Genomic DNA, 22,619 nt, shown 5'->3' with positions numbered 1-22,619 from the left:
TATGAACTCCATGAGTTAAGAATGATTAAGTTTTGATCACCTTTGTGTCCTTAGCACTTTCTGTAGTCCCTGACATATAGTCAATTTTTTCCTTTTTTGATTGAATGAATGGAGATGTGTTAGATTGCTAGTGCCGTTCAAGATAGATGTTTTAGAAGACTAGTACTCCAGTACATTATGTCATTTGCTTGACATAGAAAACATAATTTTAAATATTGAGAGAAATGATAGAATTTGAGCATCTGGTTCTTGGGTCCTTTGTCTTGTATTTGTTGCAATCCTTTGGTTTTAAATTTTAACACTTGCCATTGGGTGGCAGTATTGGCTACCAGAACACACTTCAGCTCCACAGCATTATTCAAGTTGTAAAAACGTGGTAATTTTGTTTGTTTTAGAAAAATAGAGACTCAAACGCATAAATAGTTTAATCCTAAAGAAATCTTTCTAGGTCAGTCATATAACATGTTAGGACATAGTTAGTTACTTTAGGATAATATATAAGAACTCTGGGTCCCAACATAATTCACACCTAGGTTCCTTTCTTTTAGAAGTTTACCTAATTCCTGAATACTTACAGCCACTTGTTTTGTTGCTTCTGACTTAGATAAGCAGGATGAGCAAATCCTGCTCTCAATCCTAGCTAACTCTATGCTTGTCATTTTCAACTAATCAGAAGCAAGGTCTGCTGAGCTTTGTAAAGCCTTCCACAATTGAAAAATAAGTTGGAAACCACTGAACTTTGCTGATAGAAGGGCAATTTCTTTTCATCCTATAAGAATACCTGAGGCCCGGTGCATGAAATTTGTGCACTGGGGGTTGGGGGGGGGGGTGTCCCTCAGCCTGGCTTGCACCCTCTACAGTCTGGGAGCCCTCAGGGAGCGGAACTAAGCTGTCAATCGGACATCCTTAGCGCTGCCGCAGAAGTGTGAGAGGCTCCCGCCACCACCGCTGCACTCTCCAGCCTGTGAGCCCAGCTTCTGGCTGAGCGGTGCTCCCCCTGTGGGAGCGCACTGACCACCAGGGGCAGCTCCTGCGTTGAGCATCTGCCCCCTGGTGGTCAGTGCGTGTCATATCGACCGGTCGTTCCGCCGGTCAATTTGCATATTGGCCTTTTATTATATAAGATAATTGATCTAAACTGTAAGAACCAAGTATTCTTGGGACATACCAAATCTAATGTTTACCACTCACACAGTTCATTGTTCTTTAAAATTAAAATATTTTCAAAGTAGATGTAGACATTTAAAACACATTAAAATGGATTGCTGGCCTTTAGAGATTGGGTTTATGGCCTAAAGAATGTTTAGAATGGAGCTTGAAACAAAATAAAATTTCTCTAGTGATGTTAGAAGATAGAACTCTTGCATTGATGTTATCCTATTTTGCCTGTTATTGGAGCACTTCAGATTCATTACAAATATTAAATCATAAGACTATTTCTGGAATGTTACAGGTAAGTTACATATACTTCTCTTAAAATCTCCTTTCTCAGCGTATTTCTCCCTTCTGTTAGTGATCCAATTTCTGTTTAGGAAATTGCCTTTCACTCATTGAGAGTAGTCTTGATGGTATGAGATTTCCAGATACCTGCCTACTTTAATCTCAGTTTTTCAGCTTCTTTTTAGAATTCTCTGAATTTCTCCATATTTTCTCAATAAAGTCCCATTTTTCCTAGCCAAAATTAGTTTCTGTGTCTTAAAACCAAAGAAATCTAACTGATATCCTAACCCTAGGGATACAGTTAGAGAGTATATATATATATATTTTTTTTCTGTTGTTAGAGTTATTTAAAGTAACAGAAGTGTATCTCAGGTGTAGAGTTATTTACAGACATACAGCCTAACAACCTGCATTTGATATAGTTCAAAGTTAGCAGTATTTATGTACATTTTTAATTGAGAACTGCAAAAAGAAGATAAATAAAATTTGGCCTTTTACATATGTGCCTTGATAGAAAAGAAATATATATTTTCTCATGATGGCATAAATTAAATATGAATTTGAAGGTATGAGCCAAAACTGTCAAAAAGAAGTCTCAAATTCTGGAGTAAGATTTTTCTCCCTGAACATCCCTGTTTTGACTGGATCACGTTTTGGTTTCTTTTCCTACTTTAAGTGATATAAGGAGACTCCACTCAGACCCTTTCTTGCTTTCAGAAATCAAAGCCTGCTATTAAAATATTAATCAGTAAATATTTATCTCATTGTTGGAGGAGATAAAATTTTACTGCTAGGTTTTCCATTCTGCATCTTTGTACTTAGCAGTTGTAGTTTTTCTAGTAACATTAGACATCAGTATATTCATCTGTTCATAAATGTGGGGCACCTTAGGAGAATTACTGTTTCACTCACTTGAAGTCATTGCATTTTTTATCCTTCTTTATGGAAACAAAGTTATTTTGTGTAAAATAAATACAATTTTTGTACTGATTTCCATTTCCATTATAAAATCAATGATAGATTCCTTTAGAGAAACTTTGTCTATTGTAAAACAGTTACAGCTTATAGTTATAATGTGGGGAAGGAAGAAAGAATGTAAGTCAGTGGTTCTGGGATTGCTTTGGAAAACCTTTCAAACTTTGTAGTACTTTCTTTATTCTAGGTTTTGTCTTTGGCAATTATTTGCCAATTGGGTTTATGATTATAGGATTGATTTATTTTTTTTTTGCTTGAAATTTTACTCTTTTGGGGGACAGGTATATTTATAATATCTGATAAGACTAATCTTTATTAACCTATTTTGCCTGTAGACTTAAATATACTTAGTAAAATTGTGTATACAATGAGGGGATTTACTTAATAATAACAATTAAGTTACTATTATGAAGCTTTTGTTATAGTATTAGGTATTAAGTACAATCTCATTTTATCATCACAGAATCCTCTGTTCTTCTAGGAGTGATCTCCACGATTAAACTGAAGCTTGGAGAAGTGAACTCATCCTGCGTTTCACAGCTAATAAGTGGGAAATCTAGGTTTGCTACCTGCTCATGCTCCTAACCTTTTATAGCTCTAAGGTTCTATTCATTCATTCATTCAATAGTATACACTGAGGCCAGTCATGTAGGGGTTGAAGGCTATATTAAGGATTTTTTATTTTAAGTCTGATGGGAAATTATGGAAAGATTTCGAATAGGGAAATGATAGGAGTGCATTAATAATTCTAGTTATTCTGGTTGCCTTGTGGAGACTATTATAATAGTCCAGGTCAGAGTGGCTGGTGGCTTGGAGTAGGGTTAGTTGTAAAGGAAGAGATCAGTGGCTGGAGTCTGTTAGAGGTGATAGAATGTAAAAATATTTATAATTGTAAGATAGGGATACTCAGACAGTCAGAATGGGTGCTGACCTTGGGCCTGGAGCAGGGTCCTGGATGAGCCGTGCTGGCCATTCGTTGTCCATTGTTGGGAGGTCTGTGGTCTGTGTCACCTCCGGAGGGGCCAGGGCAGCTGGGAAGGGAAGGCAGCACCCACTTCATTGAAGCATTTCCATGTTTGAACAGTCACAAAGGCTGTGTCCCTGCATACCTCATGGTGTCAGTCCAGGATTTATTGCTGGATTGGGTTTGGGTGTGGGAGAAAGAGAGAACTCAAGAATAGAATCAAGGTCTTTGCCCAGAGCAACTGGGCGAATGAAGTGCCATTTACTGAGATGATAAACACCAGTGAAGGAGCAGATTTGGGAGAGAAACGTCAAGATTTTAGTTTTGGATGAGTTAATTTTGAGATGATCATTAGACACCCAACTGGAAATGTCATGAAGGTAGTTTGACTTCACGTCTGGAATTTAAGAGAGATTGTGGGACTGGAGATACACAGTTCAGTGTGATCCGTTTATAATTCTACATTCTTTCCCCACAAGATATGTCTCTCTGTGGCCTGTCACTAATGCCTGAAGTTACAGCATTAGAAATTCATTTATGCTGTTTGGATTATTAAACTACACATAACCCGTGGAAAAGGTGGCACATTAAATCTTTATGAAAACCCACTGTGATGTGAATCATTTTATGACGTCCTTTTCGAGGCAGCCGAGGTCTGCCTACCGTGGGGAGATTCCCATGCTGATGGATGGAAGTGGTGCAGGGGTCACGCAGAGAGGTTGCCTCAGAAGGCTTCCCATGACATGTTTATAAAAATGGAGTCTTGGGTCTGGCCTGTGTTGCTCAGTGGTTGAGCGTCTACCTATAAACCTGGACGTCACAGTTGGATTCCAGGTCAGGGCATATTGCCCAGCTTGCAGACTGGATCTCCAGTAGGGGGCATGCAGGAGGCAGCCAATCAATGATTCTCTGTCATCGATGTTTCTATCTCTTTCTCCCTCTCGCTTCCTCTCTGAATAAATGAAAAAAAAGTATTTTTTAAAAAAGGAAGTCTCAGATGGCTTTAAATGTAGATTTCAATGTTCGATTTTTAATGCATGGCAAAGGCTTTGTGTTTATAAAGCGTTCTTTATATTCATTTGTGTTTTAAATTAATATTCAGTTTGTAAATTTACATTTCAAATCATTTGTCATAGAATGCAGAAAGCTACAAATTAAGACATTCAATCTTCCTTTAAACTTTAAGTTCTATTCATAAAACTTCCATTCTATTTATAAGCTTATGAGAGTAAAAGACAATCTGTAGAGTTTGGGTATAGACTATTTTTTTTAATAATCTCTAGGAGTTACATAAAATGTGGTAGCAACAAAGATAAAAGAAGAATATTGACTGCTATTTTCTTTTGTGTAGAAAAATGAGTCATTTTAGATTACAGAGTAAGATTTAAAAAAATCTTTGTAATTCTGTTTTCTGTATTAAATAATATTTAGTTTAAATAAATTAAATTAGTTATTAGGTATCAGTTTCCAATAACTTATACAACTTACCATTTGGCGGTTACAGTTCTGAAATTGGTTTCACTGGGCCAAAGTCAGGGTGTTGTCAGGGCCACACCCCCCTGGAGGCTTGGAAAGAACCTGCACCCTGGACTCTCCCAGCTGCTAGAGCTGCATCCCCATCACTCTCCCGGCCTCCTTTCCCTTCCTCCCTCTTCAAAACGTGCCGCCCAGGGTCCTGCTTCAGCGGCCATAGCTTTTTCTTCTGTGGTCACATCTCCCTTTCTGTGTAGGACACCTGTGTTTACTTAGATAATCCAGCAGAAACTGCCCTGCTCAAGATCCTTAATTTAACCCTTTGCGGTCCAATTTTATTTTTGGAATTCAAACAGTCTGGTCCAAATTAATTGACAGGATTGAATGTTGAACTTTTTAATGTTCTTATTACTCGACGTTGAATCTGCTCCTAGCACCTGGTCTGTCGAGTCAGCCTCGAGGTTGGACCGAAAAGGGTTAATCACATCTGCAAAGCCCCTTTGCCAGATAAGGCAACATCCCCAGGTTCCAGAGATTAGGACCCGGCTATCTTTGGGGGCCAGTACTCAGCTTTCCACAGCCTTGCTCTGAAATATTTTGCTGTAGTGAAGATCTCATAAAGATACTACTGATTTCAATATATCCCCAACTCTCTTAAGAATTTTACATGCTGGTAATCCCTATCAGACTCTGTCAAGAAATACCCTGCTATTATTTGACTGCATCTGACTCTGTGCTTTCAGATGTTAACAGTTTTTAACTTTCTATTTACAAAGAATTTCAAATTTATAGAAAAATTTCAAGAATAACAATAGCAAAGAATATTCAAATGTCCTTTAACCAGTTCACCTGTTATTAATATTTTACCCTATTTGCTTACTATTCCTGACTTACATGATTTAAAATAAATCCATATTTCCTTTTTAAGAAAATAAAATACAACAGTGTGGTGACTGCAGGGGGTAGCTGGGGGAGGGAGGCGGAGGAGGATATAGTGGGTGTAAATGGTGATGGATGGAGACTTGACTTGGGGTGGTGAACATACACTACAGTGTACAGATGATACGTTGTAGAACTGTGCAACTGAAACCTATATCATTTTGTTAACCAGTGTCACCCCAATAAATCCAATGAAAAGGAAAAAAAGAAAACTAAACTTATACCAGTAGATATATTAGTTACATATAATGTCCATCTGCTCTCATTTCTCTTCAGTTAAATTAGAGGTTGGCAAATGTTTCTGTCAAGGGCCATATAGTAAATATTGTTGGCTGTGTTGACCGTATGATCTCTGTTGCAACTACTCAACTCTGCTGGTGTAGTGCAAAAGCAGCCATAGACAGTTCTTAAATGAATGAGCATACTGTGTTCTAATTAAAATTTATCTAGAATAACAGGGGTTTGCCTGGATTTTGCTCATGGGCTATTGTTTGCTACCCCAAGTTAAATGAGTTCTAAGTGATTCAGAATTGTAGTTAAAAAGGTTTTTTTGTTTTGTTTTTTAATAAGTGTGTTCCTTTAATTTCTTCGATTGCCATAGAATGGGTCAGAGAGTTTTCATTCAAAAATAATACATTTTTAAATATCTGACTTAAAGGATTGTGTCATTATCAAAGAGATAATCTAGGGTGTACTTAGTTGCACTTGAAAAAATACAGACTCATAGAATGTAAGCTTTGGAAAGGACTTTGAGGGTGAATGAATGAGTTGAATAAATGAATGAATGAATGGGGAGTGAACAGATAATAGATGAAAACTTTATGGAATAATGTTTCTCCAATTAGGGTCATTTTGGAAGTTTAAAATTTTGTGATTCAATGATAATCTATAATTTTTTGGCATAAACAAATTTAAGATCAAGTCATTGATCTCATAGTTGAGTAAAGAGATGCACTTGATTACAATGCCAGTCTCTGTATTGACTAAATTAGGATCAAGTAGTATCTCTTATTATTGGCTAAAAAGAAAATTATGGAAATGTGCTGATGCTTTGGTGACAAGCAAAGGTCAAATGCTGATATGGCATAATGTATGAATTAAAAAGGTTTATAAAGGGTAGAAGAAAGAAAAGTGATGGCAAAATTATCTTGTCAAAATAATGTAGATATCCTAAAGTTATGTGGGAAAAAATACTATAAAAATTAATATCACTTCATCCTGGGACCAATGATTTAGTGTGAGCAAAACAGTATCATTTATCATATGAAGTAAACATTAAGTTTATTGTTTTTAAAAGTTAGTTTACATGTACATATAATTTATAAATTTATGCTGATTTTATATTTATAAAAGAACTTTAAATGTAAGGAGTTTATGTTTAGATTTTGTTTGAGCATATTTGAGTTTCATTAGAATTAAAAATCATTTACAAGCCCTGGCCGGGTGGCTGCTCAGGTGGTCGGCGTGTCGTCCTGTACACCTAAAGGTTGTGAGTTCCCAGTCAGGGCACATGCCTGGGTTGTGGGTTTGATTCCTGATCGAGGTGCATACGTGCAGGCAACCTCTCGGTGTTTCTCTTTCCCATCGATGTTTCTATCTCTCTCCCCCTTCCTCTGTCTCTCAAATCAATAAAAACATATCCTCGGGTGAGGATTAAAATACATCATTTACGAGCCTTTAAGTTTAGTGAAAATATATTCCTTTGGGAGCATTCCTTCCATTACTTAAGTTTGAGAAACACTGATGTAGGCCAGTCTCCTACTTTAACAGATGAGGTAACCAAGACTCATGAATAACACCACGAATATGGACAGGAAAAGGCAGTGTTTTCTACTTATAGTATTTAAGTTATCCTGGCCTAATTAAAATAAGTTTATTATTCATAATATTTTTTTCTGTTTGAGGATAATAAGCACTCCCTACTGATAACAATTTTGGTTATTCTTAATAGCGCTAAGAAAAAAAAGTAATTGTTATTTTTATATTAGCTTAGTAGTTTACACTTTGTAAATGCTTTCATCTCCACTGTCTTTTAAAAAATTAAATATTTATAATCACCCTTAGGGGATAGATTGTTATTTGTGTTTTATCGATGAAGATTTGAAGATGGGAGAGATAAGCAGACTTGCTCAGTCACATGTCTAGCAAGTGCTAGAACTAGGATTATTTCAGATTTTGTGATATTTATTTGAACGTATCTGAGTCTGATTGAGTATATGATTTGGCTCCCTGTAGGCATTCCATTTCATGTTAGAATTTCCCCTGTAAGTTGTAGTTTAGATCATTTATTATGTACATTTATTACTATGATGAGCATTGAATTACTAATTCTCTTCATCCATATATTCCGGTTTATAATCTAAGTTCTTTGTTTAACGCATTGTGTTGTTTGATTTTTTTTTATAGGTCCTGATTGCTCTTTGAATGTTCCTTCCACTGAGTCATACTGGATTCTGCCAAATGTCAAACCCTTCAGTCCTTCCGTAGGTCGGGCTTCCCATAAAGCGGTTTTACACGGGAAGTTTATGTGGGTGATTGGTGGATATAGTTTTAACTACAGTTCTTTTCAAATGGTCCTGAAGTAAGTGTGTTTTCCAGATTTTTACAATCTATTATTTAAGCTGATTTTTTGGTAATAGGACTATCCTAAATGCCTATTTTATTGCTGCCAAAATTTATGAATATTTTTGTGATAGTATCTATTTGTTACATGGAACTTGATATGAGAACCTATGAATTCAGTATATCCATCGTTAAATATTTGTCATTATGCATATAGGTTTGTTTTGTATAGATATTTCATTACCTCTCTAGAGTGCTTTTAATAAATTCTGAGTAAGAAAATATTAATTAAAGTAAGGTGAGGCCAGGCCTGTATCAGACATTACGTGTCCTGCCACATAATATTGTTTTCAGAATGAAGTGTAATTGCCTATATAAAAATTCTGACCTGTAAATTAATTTTTCTGAACTTTCTGACTTTGAAATGATTTTACAAGCGTTTGTTGGGAGAGAGTGCCTGTATTGTAAAATAGATCACTCATTTGCTGATGTCTCCATGGAGATTATCCTTTGCATGATTGGATGATGCAGGGACGACATAGATGGCAGCTTACCTGATTTCTTTTCAGCTGGTGATTGTATTTTATGAACATTCAATAACAGAACAAAAGAGCAAAAAGAAGAATAATTTGATTATCAATGTTGTTTTCAGGAGTGATACTCATAATATGTAACAACTGGTGCAACTTGGGCACCATCCAATCAGAACTGACCCTAGACAATATACCATAATGGTGTGTACCCAATAGGTTGCCGGATGCAGCAGAGAAATACACAGGACACCCAGTAAAACTTGAATTTCAGATAAACAATGAATAATTTTTCAGTATAAGCAGACCCTTGCAATATTCTTTTTTGATTTTGTCCCAAATATTGTATGAGTTCTGCCTATACTAACAAAATTATTTGTTGTTTATATAAAATTCAGATTTAATTGGGCATCCTCAATTATATTTGGTAGCCCTATCCACTAACAATATTAGTCCTAGTAATATTGGGTATTTTAAAATTCTACTGCTTATAAGAGGAGATTGCTTTAAAACTATGATTGAATATGACTCGAATTAAAGTATAAAATAAATAATTTCTGTAGGGAGAGAGAAAGTTTTAGGTACATATTTAAGTAGACATTTAGAATTCTATAACACAATGTATAATGGATAAAATATAGTAGAAAGAATTGAAAGAGAGTTGGTGGGATTAAAATGAATTGCTAAGATAGGAAAAGAACCTGAAGAAATGAGTTTTAAATGTGGAAACTAAAAGGAAATTAACTATGATTAATGAAAATGAAAAGTCTGTGAAAATAAAGTAAAATGGTTTTTGCATTTTTAATGAGCTATAAGAAAGAACAAAGAAGAATACAAAAGACCAATGTGATCCACAAAGCCCAAGATATTTACTCTCTGGCCCTTTACGGTAACTTGGTGGAAAGCAGTGTGTTGGGTGCAGATGCTGGTAGGGAGGTAGACGTAGCTGAGTGAGTCTGTGAAAGTTATGTTCTGATTGATTCTATTCCCTCATTTGTTTCATTCACATGTATCTTCTAATTCCAGTGTAGGAAAGAAGTTAACCATAATGCTGAAAACAGTTGTTGGTAACCTTCCCTTTTTGTGTGAAGAGAACTTGCTTGCTTTCCCTGATAAGTTGGAGGGAGAAAGAGAAGAGATGATAATTGATAGTGAGCTTCTTAAACAAGGTCCTAGTCAGTTCTTGGCTGGATGCTTCCCTCTATATTTTGTCAAATTGAAGAGATGTGAGGGTAGAGCAGGGGTCCTCAAACTTTTTAAACAGGGGGCCAGTTCACTGTCCCTCAGACGGTTGGAGGGCCGGACTATAGTTTAAAAAAAAACTATGAACAAATTCCTATGCACACTGCACATCTTATTTTGACGTAAAAAAACAAGGTATGTTTGTGTGTAGGAAATAGGTACTTCTTGGTTAACTTATATAATGCTGAGCTACATGCATGTAAAAGAATAAAATTGAATACATAAAGCAAATGGCTATTTTAAAAATGGAGAGAATTTCCATCCATTTCCAAAGGAAAAAGCTGGCTCTTTTTTTGCTTCTGCGAAATTTTTATTATTATTATTATTACTATTATTATTTCATTGAATTTATTGGGGTTGTATTGGTCAATAAAATTATATAGGTTTCAAGTGTACAAACCTGCAACACATCATCTGCACATTGCATTGTGTGTTCATCATCCAAAGTCTAGTCTCCTTCCATCACCATTTATCATCTCCCTCTTCTACCTGCCTCCAGTCCCCTTCCCAAAGGTAATCACCATTAGTTGACTCTCTGTTCCATGAGGTTTGTTTTTTTTGGTTTAATCCCTTCACCTATTTCACCCACCTCACCAACCCCTCTCCCTTCTGAGAGCTGCCAGTCTGTTCTCTCTCTTTTTTTTTTTATTTAAAAATACAGACCAGCTTACTATTGTTTAGGTGAAGCAATTGGCTGAAATTATTAAAGCAATTGATCCAAATAATTCCAATAATAAATAGTCAAGTTAATGTATACTATACATTTAGGTGGTTGAGTCCTAATTTAAAGTAGGTATATCTTGAATGTCTTTATGAAAAACATCTAGTATGGTACATGAAACTATGAGCTTGTTAGTTCTAATTGTTTTGAATTTAACGAATACTTGAATACAGACAAAGAAAACATATGCAGATTGAAAAACCAAACAGGAATCTTAGATTATGAAGTTATTTCTTTTCTTGGTTCTAGTTACAATTTAGAAAACAGTATATGGAATGTGGGAACTCTGTCCAGGGGACCGCTCCAGAGGTATGGACACTCTCTTGCTTTGTATCAGGTATGGCTCTTGCTTTTTAAATTAAAAAAAAATTTTGAGTTCACTTTGGTGGAAAAGATACTAAATCTCAGATTTATTTCAAACACCTAATGAGAACAATAGAACATATGGATCACAATAACTTGAGATGTCACAGACTCATACTATTTTAGTAAAAAATAAAAAATAGATTTTTTAGTATGATTCGCCATTGAACAAGAAAAGAAGCAAAGATTGAGTTTTTGTCCTTAGCTTGATTCCTAGTCATCAGGTCAGTCACTTTTCCTTTTAATTGTGGTAAAATTAAAATTTACCTTTTAACCATTTTTAATTAGAGTTCAGTGGCATTAGGTAGGTACATTCAAATTGTTGTGCAACCATCACCACCATTATCTCCAGAGTTTTTTTGTCTTTTTTGTTTTTTGAAGCCTTATACCCATTAACAGTTCCCCTCCTCCAGACCCTGATTACCATCATTTCACTTTCTGTCTCTGTGAATTTGACGACTATGGGGACTTCGCATACGTGGACTCATACAGCATTTGTTCTTTCATGACTGGCTTATTTCACCTCGGATAATGTTCCCACGGTTTATCCATATTGTGGCGTGTGTCAGAATTTCATTCTTTTTAAAGCCCGAGTAATAATCCCTTGTATGTATATACCGCATTTTGTTTATTTACGCATCAATACATAACTTGTTTGCCTTTACCTTTTTGGCTATCGTGAATAATGCTGCTATCAACACAGGTGTACAAATATGTGGCTCCTGTCCCTATTTTCAATTTTTGGGATAGAAATTGCTGGATTATATGATAATTCTATTTTTATTTTTTGAGTAATTTCCATATTGTTTTCTGCAGCTGCTGCACCATTTTACATTCCCACCAGCACTGCACAAGGGTTTCAATTCCTCCATGTCCTTGTCCACACTTGTTATTTTTTGGAACAGTTTTATTGAGATATAATTCACTGATTTTAAATGGGTGTAATTGAATGGTTTTCAGTGTATTCAGAGTTGTGCAACCATCTCTTGAAGATTATGCCAAATTGCAGACTTGTGCAATCAAGTTTAGAACATTTTTGTCACCTCACAAAGAAACCCTGTATCCTTTACCCACCACCCCAAACCTCCTCATCCTCCCAGCCTTAAGCAATCATGAATCTACTTCCTATCTGTGTTGATTTGTCTACTCTGGACATTTCATATAAATGAGATTGTGTACTATGTGGGTTATGACTTACATATTGTAGCATGTATCAGTACTTCATTTTTATGTCTAGATAATATTCTATTGTATGGACGCACTACACTTTGTTTATCATTTCATCAATTGATGGACATTTGGGCTGTTTTCACCTTTTAGCTCTTATGGAGCAATGCTGCTGTGAACATTTATGTATACGGTTTTGTGAGCACATATGCTTTCATTTCTCTTGAGTATACTAGTATATTTAGTATTGGAATTGTGGATCCAATGGTAACTCTATGTTTAGTTTTTGGAGAAACTGCCACGGTTTTCCAGACTGGCTATACCATTTTACATTTCCTCCAGCCATGTATGAAAGTTCTAATTTCTATGGATTCTCACCAGCTCTCATTAGTATCTGTCATTTTTATTATAGCCGTCCTATTGAGTGAGAAGTGATATCTCTTGTGTGTTGATTACATTCCCTGTTGATGAATGATGTTGAGCATCATTTCTTGTGCTTACTGTCTGTCTGTATTTTCTTTGGAGAAATGTCTATTCAAGTCCTTTGCCCATTATTAAATTGGGTTATTTGTCTTTTTGTTATTGAGATGTAAAGAGTTCTTTATGTATTCTAGATACAAGTCCCTTATAATTTGCAAATATTTTCTCCCATTCTGTGAGCTTTCATTGTCTTGATGGTGTTGTTTGAAGCACAAAAGTTTTTTGTTTTTTTAATTTTGATGAAATCCAATTTATCTTTTTCCCCTTTTGTTGTTTGTGATTATGGTGTCATACCTAAAAATCCAGGATCGTGAAGATTTACTCCATGTTTTCTTTCAAGGGCTGTATGCTTTGGCTCTTACATTTAGGTCTTTGATTAATTTTGAGTTAAATTTTGTATATGGTGTGTAGTAAGGGTTCACGTTCATTCTTTTGCATGTCACTATTCAGAGTTCTCTTAGCACCATTTGTTAAAGAGACTATTCTTTCTCCATTGGCTGTCTTAGCACTCTTGTCAAATATCAGTTGGCCATATTATGTATGGATTTATTTCTGGACTCTCAGTTCCATTGATTTGTATGTCTGTCTTTATGCCCGTAGCACACTCTCTTGGTTACTTTTTCTTTGTAGTAAGTTTTTACATAGAGAAGTGTGAGCCCTCCAATTTTTTTGCTTTTTCAAGGTTGTTTTGATATTCTGGGTGCCTTGTAATTTCATGTGAATTTTGGAATCAACTTGTCAGTTTCTACAAAGAAGTCACCTGGAATTCTGTTAAAGATTGCATTGAATCTGTTGTTCAGTTTGGAGAGTATTGCCTTCTTAATAAGTCTTTTGAACCATGAACATGGGATGTCTTTTCTTTTATTTAGATATTAAAAGATTTCTTTCAACAATGTTTTGTTGATTCCAGAGTAAGTTTGGAATTTCTTTTGTTAGACTTATTCCCAAGTAGTTTATTTTTTGATGCATTTGAAGTGGAATTTGTTTTACTTATTTTTATTTGTAGATTGTTCACTGCAAGTGTATAGAAATATAATTGATTTTTGCACATTGATCTTGTATTCTGCAATGTGGTTGAACTCATTTATTAGCTCTAATTGTGTTTTTTTTGGGGGGGGGGAGATTTCTTAGTATTGTCTATATATAAGTTCATATCTTCTACAAATAACAATATTTTGCTTCTTTTTCAATCTGGTTGTCTTTATTCAGTTTTTGCCCATTTGCTCAGGCTAACACCTCGAGTACAGTGTGGAATATAAGTCCTGATCTTAGTGGGAAAGCGTCTGCTCTTTCATCATTCAGTATAATATTAGCTGTGTTTTTTTTTTTTTAAATATATTTTATTTTCTTTTTTCTTTTTTTCCTTTTCTTTTATTCTTTAAAAAAAATATTATAATAAGTATTACAAAGGGTATTACATATGTGTCCTTCCCCCACCCCCCGCCCTTGACAATCCCCTGCCCTCCCTTACCCCCCAGTGTCTTATGTCCATTAGTTATGCTTATATGCATGCATACAAGTCCTTCGGTTGATATTTTACAGAGAGGAAGGGAGAGAGATAGAGAGTTAGAAACATCGATGAGAGAGAAACATCCATCAGCTGCCTCCTGCACATCCCCCACTGGGGATGTGCCCGCAACCCAGGTACATGCCCTTGACCGGAATCGAACCTGGGACCTTTCAGTCTGCAGGCCGACGCTCTATCCACTGAGCCAAACCGGCTTCGGCGCTGTGTGTTTTTCTTAGATGATCTTTATTAGGTTGAAGAAATTCCTTTCTCTTCCTAGGTTGTTGAAATAGTAATGATTTGTATTATTTATGCATCATTCATTTTAGTCCTATGTGATTAAAGTTATTTGTATAATTTATAAGTGCTATAAAGCATCTGCCCATGGCCATGGGAAGTGGTAATAAAAATGTACTCCATGCAATACACAGACGTGGTCTACCTTTTTGTGAACTGTGCTTGATGAAAGCAGTGAATGATCCAGAACAGCACAGAGCAGTGTACATCCATGGCAACATTCCAGTGTGACAGCTAGCGACTCAGAAACTAGGAAAATTAAAAATATGCTTAATTGCCTGGCTGGTGTAGCTCAGAGGTTGAGCATCAACCTATGAACCAGGTGGTCAGGGTTCAATTCTAGGTCAGGGCACAAGCCCGGGTGTGGGGTGTGAAGGAGGTAGCCGATCAATGATTCTCTCATCATTAATATTTCTATCTCTCTCTCTCCCTCTCCCTTCCTCTCTGGAAAAAAAAAGGTTAATTGACTATATAATATAATTGTTTTAAATATCTTTTTGAAAGCATGGATTTCCCCCCCTTTCTTGTGAGAAAAAGCATTATTTTTCATTAGTCATGTGTTCCCATTTGACTTTTTACAAATAGGAAGTATGCCTTATGCATGTTGTGAGTGATTGCTAAGACTATGTTTAAATTTAGCCTTCATTCTAACTTTTAATTTATATTGCTAAGAAATATACTTGTTAATACTTGTTTTTTAATTTACAGGAAAACATCTTTATGTATGGAGGCAGAATTGAAACAAATGAAGGCAACGTCACAGATGAGTTATGGATTTTTAACATTCATAGTCAGTCCTGGAGCACAAAAACTCCCACTGTTCTTGGGCACGGGCAGCAGTATGCTGTGGAGGGGCACTCGGCACATATTATGGAGCTGGATAGTAGAGATGTTGTCATGATCATAATATTTGGATATTCTGCAATATATGGTTATACAAGCAGCGTACAGGAATACCATATCTGTGAGTTACTTTGAATGTGTAACTGTAAAGTCTTTATTGATTGTGCACATTTTTATCTTTAAAATCTTCATATGAATTTAGTCAAAATAGTTATTGAAATAAGAATTATAAGCCACGAATTAATACTTGTTAATATAATTTTTTTGGTTTTGTGTTAGATTTTGTACTTTAATACTTAAGTTTATCTTCTTAGCCAAATGTGGGGAAATGTTACAGAAGTTACATTTTCTAAGAACTGAGAATATTTTTAAATATGTGAAATTCCAATAGGTGGTGCTACATCTTTGGTTTTTACTTGTGGACTCAGAGCTAAAACTATCCCAGTCTCTTTACTATGCATTCCATGAATTCAGGATTTAAAAAAATATATATTTTTATTGATTTCAGAGAAGAAGGGAGAAGGAGAGATATATAGAAACATCAGCAGTGATAGAGATTCATTGATCAGCTAGCTGCCTCTTGCATGCCCCATACTGGGGATTGAGCCTGCAACCTGGGCATGTTCCCTGATCGGGAATTGAACCGTTACCTCCTGGTTCATAGGTCGACGCTCAACCATTGAGCCATGCTGGCCGGGCAGGATTTTTTATTTTTCAGGGTTCTGTTCTTAGTCTTACTGCAGTGTCTCTCTGTATGTATTAGTCTTAGAGGAAGCTCTTGAGAGTCTGTCGGCTTCTGTGAAAGATTATTATCTGGTGCATGAAGGTGTTGGTGGCAATCTACATGTGACTGCATGATATTCTTAAATACTCATTCGTTTTTCTGGCACTTTATTTTTTTAAATTCTTTATGAAATTTTCAAACAGTTGTAAGTTTTTAAAAAAATTTGTTTACAAATATATGTACCCTGTTAGTCACTACTTAGATTCAAGAACATATTCCATATCTGGCCTTGACCGGTATTTTGGACTCAAGGTTTTGCTTTTTTTGTGTAACTGTACAGGGTGATCTGTTTCTCCTCCATGTCTCCAGTACAGCTGGGCTGAAAGTGGGATATGCATCCTTCTTCCTATTGTCATTTACACTCTATTTCCACGCCTTCCTCCTTTGAATCACTCAGCTTTGAATTGTATGTCATTAGACTGTACCACCTGTTTCTTCGCCTTCTTGTCTTCTGTAGCTCCTAGGATCACTGTTTTAGTCCTTGAAGGAGTTAGCATCCGGCTCACTGTCACTCCATCCCATATACCTTAACCAAATATTTCTATGATTTCAGTATCCACTTTAATAATTCTTCCAATACTTGGCTTCTCAATTTTTTGATCTCTCTCCCCAAGATCTTGTTTTTCATCCTACTTGAATCAGTCTTGCCCATTGTCCTACCTGCAATGAATTCCATAATTCCGATTTCAGATATCTTATTCCAGTGCCTCCAGCTTACTCCTGCTAGTCTCCACACTGGTAATTCTTCGACTTTCCCAGAGCTTGTAGTTCACTAGCCTCCTTTCAGGTGTTCACTATCTCTCCCTCTCTCTGTCCATACTTACCTCTACACTTACCAGGCTTTACGTTCATAATCACCAATCTCTCTTCCAACTCTTCGTCATGACTCTTTCATACATTTTTCTCTCTCTTCAAACTTCTAACATGTCCTTCATCTGATGACCTTACTCACTGTTTTACTGAGAAAACAGAAGCAGTCTATAGAGGATTACTACTGAAGGGAACATTTTGGAGTGCAGTGGTTAAAAAGTAACGGTGCATTGAATAAACCTGCTTACATGCATTATTGTTATAACAAATTCATGATAGCATGGAAGCTAGTGTGGCTGTCATTCTACTTTTTCAGATGAGCCCAAGAGTTGTTTCAGCAAGAGCTAAGTTATAAGGGACATCTGTAATACTTTAACAATAAAGATAATTTAAAAAAGGAGTTAAGTTACAAATAGCCTATATAGAAAGGTTTTGTTTGATTTTTGTTATTTTAATTTTATGGTGATGTTCATGGAGTGTTGTAGGTATTATTTCCATATTTTGTAACTTACTGAAATTTTCTTTGTGGCTTAATTTTCATAAATACTGTATAGACACTTGAAAAGAAGGCAAATGTTATAATTTTAAGTTATGGTACCTGATATATATATATATATATATATGTGTGTGTGTATATATATATATATTCTACTTTATTCATTATGCTTCTTAGTTCTTCTACTTTTTGTATTGGATCTGTCATGCTGTGAAAATGAAAGTCTACATATGTTAGTGTATTTTTGCCTATTTCTCCTTGTATATTCTGGAATTTATGCTTTATGAAAGTTGCTATTATGGATATTCATGACTTTCCTTTTCACATTAATGTTATAAAGTGCTTTGTTTATTTAATGTTTTTTGACCTGATTTCTATCTTGTCTGATATTAATATTATGGCTCTTGGTTATTTGGGGTGGGGCTGTCATTCTTTCCTTCATATGCTTTTGCCCATCTATTGTTAACCTTTCCGAATCACTTTGTTTTAAATATATCTCTTGTGTCCAACAAAACGTTAGATTTTGCTTTGTGACTCCATCCGTTTTTTGTACATTTTCTGTACATGTTTTATATTTTTAATAGTCACTCTATTATCTTTTAAAAAATTATTTCTTCTCATGTTCAGAGGAGGCCCATTTTTTTTTTTGAGGAAATGAGTAATTTTGAGATCTGCCACTATTAGGCTTCTTCTGACTCCTTGTCTCTTGCCTTCCTTCTGCATTCTTGGGGCTTCCTCCTTCTGGCTCTTGGTTTTACTTGCTTTTTGCACTTGATTTGGAGTTTATGGGTTTTTTAATTCTAGTTTATCTGGAAATTTAATTTTCCTTTTTATTCATGTTTTCCTTGTTGTTTTATTGTCTTCCCGGGAATGAATGGGAGATTCAGAATTCAGCTATCACCATGCTTGTACTTGAACCATAAGTTTTTGACTTTTGAAGTTTTAAAGCAAATATTTAACTAAGTCTAAAGTCAACAAATATTTTTACTCTTTGATCAAGCCCCAATATACAGGACACTGTTTCTACTGCCTTAATCCATCCTACTTTGTTTCAAACACATCTGACATTATCAGTATTTTATACTAGGAATCAACAGTTTTTTCTATAGAGGGCAAGATAGTAAATATTTTAGACTTTGTGGCCCATGCGGTCTTAGTCACAACTAATCAACTCCATTGTGATAGCAAGAAAGCCAACACTGACAGTCCGTAAACAGATGGACATGGCATTATTCCTGATTTTGCCCTTGTGTCTTAGTTTATCTAGTCCTGTTCTAGAGAGAGAGTGTGTGTGCTACTGGGGCCTAGCAATCCTGGTCCAAATTAATTTAATTAATTAGTTAATTAAATTAATTAATTTCGGCATGTGATTTTCTTTGTACCTTGGATATACAGTGAATTCATGCCCCTAGATCTATGATCAAAAGTTCCCAGAAAAAATGAGATTTTCCCCTTTACATACAGCCAAGTGGAAATACACATTTTCTGTCTGCTTCTGCAGAGCAGATTAAAAAATAACTCACTTTTTCATTGAGGATATAATCCTTCAGGGATCCTGACTTTGTATAGAAGTTCTCTGATCCAGTGCCCACACGGGCTTACCTTCAGTACTGGCCATTAAAACCAAATCCCTAGGCCACCTGAATGGTACACACATTCCTTACCCTGCCTTTCCACTGAATACAGTTTCTGGTCTTCAGAATCTATTTTCCTCTTTGTATACTAATCTTTTTTGCAGGACAGTCTCATTCAGCCTTGAGACATGGTGGCAGTTATGCTTTCCAGGGATGGCTAGGAAGACACAGCAGATTAATTCTAATTTTCTATGAACGGTAAATATTGATACAGTTTATTTACTGATAAATTCACTGGCTGGTAGGTTTTGATTTCCCTTTCTTTCTTAAAAAATATATTTTTATTGATTTCAGAGAGGAAGGGAGAGAGAAAAACGTTAATGATGAGAGAGAATCATTGATCTGTTGCCTCTTGCATGCCCCCTACTGGAGGTGGAGCCCGCAGCCCAGGCATGTGCCCTTGACCAGAATCAAACCCGGGACCCTTTAGTCCCCAGGCCGACGCTCCATATCCACAGAGCCAAACCGCCTAGGGCTAGGTTTTGGTTTTCATTTGGAATAATTTGATTACAGAACATCAATTGTAGTTTTGGTAAGTTTTAAACTACTTCTGTAGAAGTAGTTTAAACTTATTCTATAATCAAAATACTATTTTAAAATAAATTTGCCAACAGGATATTTTTTACTTGATTTTTGTCTTATTAATGGCATTAATTGTCAGGCATACTTGAAGGGTGATCCTATAAGCTACAAGTCAGCCAATATATGGAGGTCTAAGATGAATGAATATATTCTAATATGGAAATAGGAAGAGTACATGATCTATTTATGAGTTTTATAAGAATAATAGGCGAATTAAGGGTGGATTTTAAATTCTGTGATTCATTTAAGTACAAAGTAAAAGTCATCAGTTTTTTCTGTAAAATTATATTTTAATAATAAAATGAACTTATTATGTTATTTACTCTTAATGCAGTTTGAATTCACTGCTTATTGTTGAAAGTATGTGGTGTCAGAATAATCCGTAATTACTTTCACTTTGAAAAGTACTTGCATAGAAGAGTAAATAGAACGATGGGGTTTAAAGCTGCCAGAATAATTAAGTTGTATATACCACAGACAAGTGCTGCTTCAGGGAATGATACTATATTAAGTAGGGCTGGTTTGAACATAAATAATAGGTTAATTTATCATCTTAGTTATAAGTAAAGACTTATCTCTACAGAGACAGTTTAAAACATTTTTCCCCCTGTTTATAGTGGGATTACTATACTGTCATGTAAGTTTAAGCTGTTTTTTTTTTTCTGACTGATTTTAATGGCTTCAACTACCCCAAAAGGAGGTCGGATTTACTTTGAGAATCCTTACATGTTTAAAGCTTCTAGAAAACTGAGAATGTTTTAATTACAGAAGGGACTCTCTTTTCCAGCACTATGGTGAAGGTAACGGGAAAGAAAGTTGAAATTATAATAGAGCGATTCATGAAAACAGGGTATTTTACTAGATAAAAATTTACTCAGAATTATACTCTAAGGACATTGATCTCACCATTATGTAGAGATTTTTAAAAGAGACAAAAATTTCCCAGTTAACATACTCCAAAATGACCACTTACTAAACTTCTAATAATACTGAAAATAACTGTGAAGTATTTCTGGTTCAGTGCTTAGTATCCTGAGTCTTCTTTGAGATTTTTTGGTAATAATATGATTTAAAACCAAGGAACCATCTAGTTAACTTCAGTTATCTTAGTTTGAGTCTTATCCATTAACAGTAACAAAATTTAAGACACTAGAGAATATGTTTAGCTGTGTAGTTGAAAGTTTATGCATATTACCATTGCTGGTTTGAGTTTTAGAGGATCTGTTGAGCTCAGGAGCACCTCCATATATTGGCTGACTTTGTAGCTTATAGGATCACCCTTCTGGTTCCACTTGGTTCCGGACATATGCAGTAATGCGTATCAGCAAGTAATGCACCAGGTCTTATTCCTTGTCTTTGCGGAACTTATTTCTAGTAGGGTGATACAGCCAATAAGTAGTAAATATAATACAGATGTGCATGCTGTATGATGTGTTAGAAGATAGTAAATTTTATAAAAATAGAGCAAAGCAAAGGGGATTGAGAATACCGAGGTGGTTGGGAAGGCCAGCAGGGTAAGCCTCAACGAGAAGATGAATTTTGATCAAAGAATTGCAGGAAGTGGAGAAGTTTGCTATGTAGATAATCTGTGGGGAAGGGGAGTGTTCCCTAGAAGTAGGAACAGCTAGTGTAAAGGCGAGAACATTCAGAGCATGGTCAGGGAACACCAAGGAGTCTGGAGGAGAGAATAAAAATTAACAGATGAGGTCAGAGAAGTAATAAGGAGCAAAATCATAGGGTTTTCGCATAGCCTTTGTTTCTTGCTCTGAGGAAGTGGAGAGATGCAAGCTTTTGGGCAGAGCAACGACATAATTTTTAAATGAATCATTCTGGCTGGCTTGAAACTAACCTCTGCAGAGGAAAGAACAGAAGCGAGGACGCAGTCAGATTACTGTTAGTCTGAGCAGTGATGATGGGCTTAGACCAGGGTGGTAGTATTGGAGTGAGGAGAATCAGTCCATTTGTTTTATATGTTTTTAGAGTAAAACGAATAGTATTTGCTGAGGGTTTGGATGTAGAGTCTGAGATAAAAGAGAGGAGTCAAGGATGACTCCAGGGTTTTTGGCCTGAAGAACTAGAAAGATATCGTTGCCATCGACTGACAGGTTGAAGATTCTGAAATAGGTTTGAGGCGAAGGATGATTCAAGGTCAGGATTTCAGTTTGGACATTGATATGTGTGCTATCCATTAGACAATACAGTGAAAATGTCAACTAGATGTGTAGGTCTGGAGTTCTTCTAGAGAGAGATCTGGGCTGGAGATGTAGATGTGGGAGTTTTGAGGATAGAGATAGATAGCATTTAAACCATGCGGCTGAATCAGATCACTAAGGAAATGGGTGCAGATAAAAAGAAAGAGTGATTGAGCCCCAGGGTGTTCCAGTGGTAAGAGGTAGGGGAGAAGAAGAAAATGAGCAAGAAAGAGTGCGGTGAACTGGATGCCAAGTGAAGAAAGATTTTAAACAGAAGAGTTGCCATCTCTGTGAAGTGCTGTTCCACCGGTGGGTGAAGTAAGATGATCACTAAGGATTGACCTTGGATTTGGGACTGCGCAGGTCATTGGTGATCTGCACAAGAACAGTCTGTGTGTAGTGGTTGGGTAAAAGCCCGATTGGATTGAAGAGGGAATTGGGCAGCTCTTTCAAGGAAACTTGCCTGTCAGGGTGAGCAAAGAAGTTAGCAGCAACTGGCAGGAAATACAGGATCTTTCTGAAGGGTTTTCACACAAGCAGACCACGAAACAAGGATTCAAGTGAAAGAATTTTATTTGGGAAAGGGCAGGTAACACGATTAGGACAATTCAGAAATAA

At 35.9% G+C, this 22,619-nt stretch overlaps 1 protein-coding gene across 2 annotated transcripts in view; it reads left to right on the top strand.

Moving 5' to 3' along the window:
* Positions 1–22,619, top strand: part of ATRNL1 (attractin like 1) — a 454,480-nt gene that overhangs the window by 32,350 nt on the left and 399,511 nt on the right. For both annotated transcript variants that reach the window (XM_070432204.1, XM_070432203.1), the window contains exons 6-8: positions 8,198–8,372; positions 11,096–11,183; positions 15,369–15,624. In XM_070432204.1, the coding sequence (XP_070288305.1) occupies positions 8,198–8,372; positions 11,096–11,183; positions 15,369–15,624 (519 nt within the window). The remainder of the gene's footprint in view (positions 1–8,197; positions 8,373–11,095; positions 11,184–15,368; positions 15,625–22,619) is intronic.

The sequence above is a fragment of the Myotis yumanensis genome, unplaced genomic scaffold, assembly GCF_028538775.1.
Source record: "Myotis yumanensis isolate MYYU_CA2020_CCGP unplaced genomic scaffold, mMyoYum1.0.hap1 SCAF_13, whole genome shotgun sequence".
NCBI classification, from domain to species: Eukaryota; Metazoa; Chordata; class Mammalia; order Chiroptera; family Vespertilionidae; genus Myotis; species Myotis yumanensis.
The sequence above is the reverse complement of the archived record's forward strand: the minus strand, read 5'-3'. Positions and strand labels throughout refer to the sequence as shown.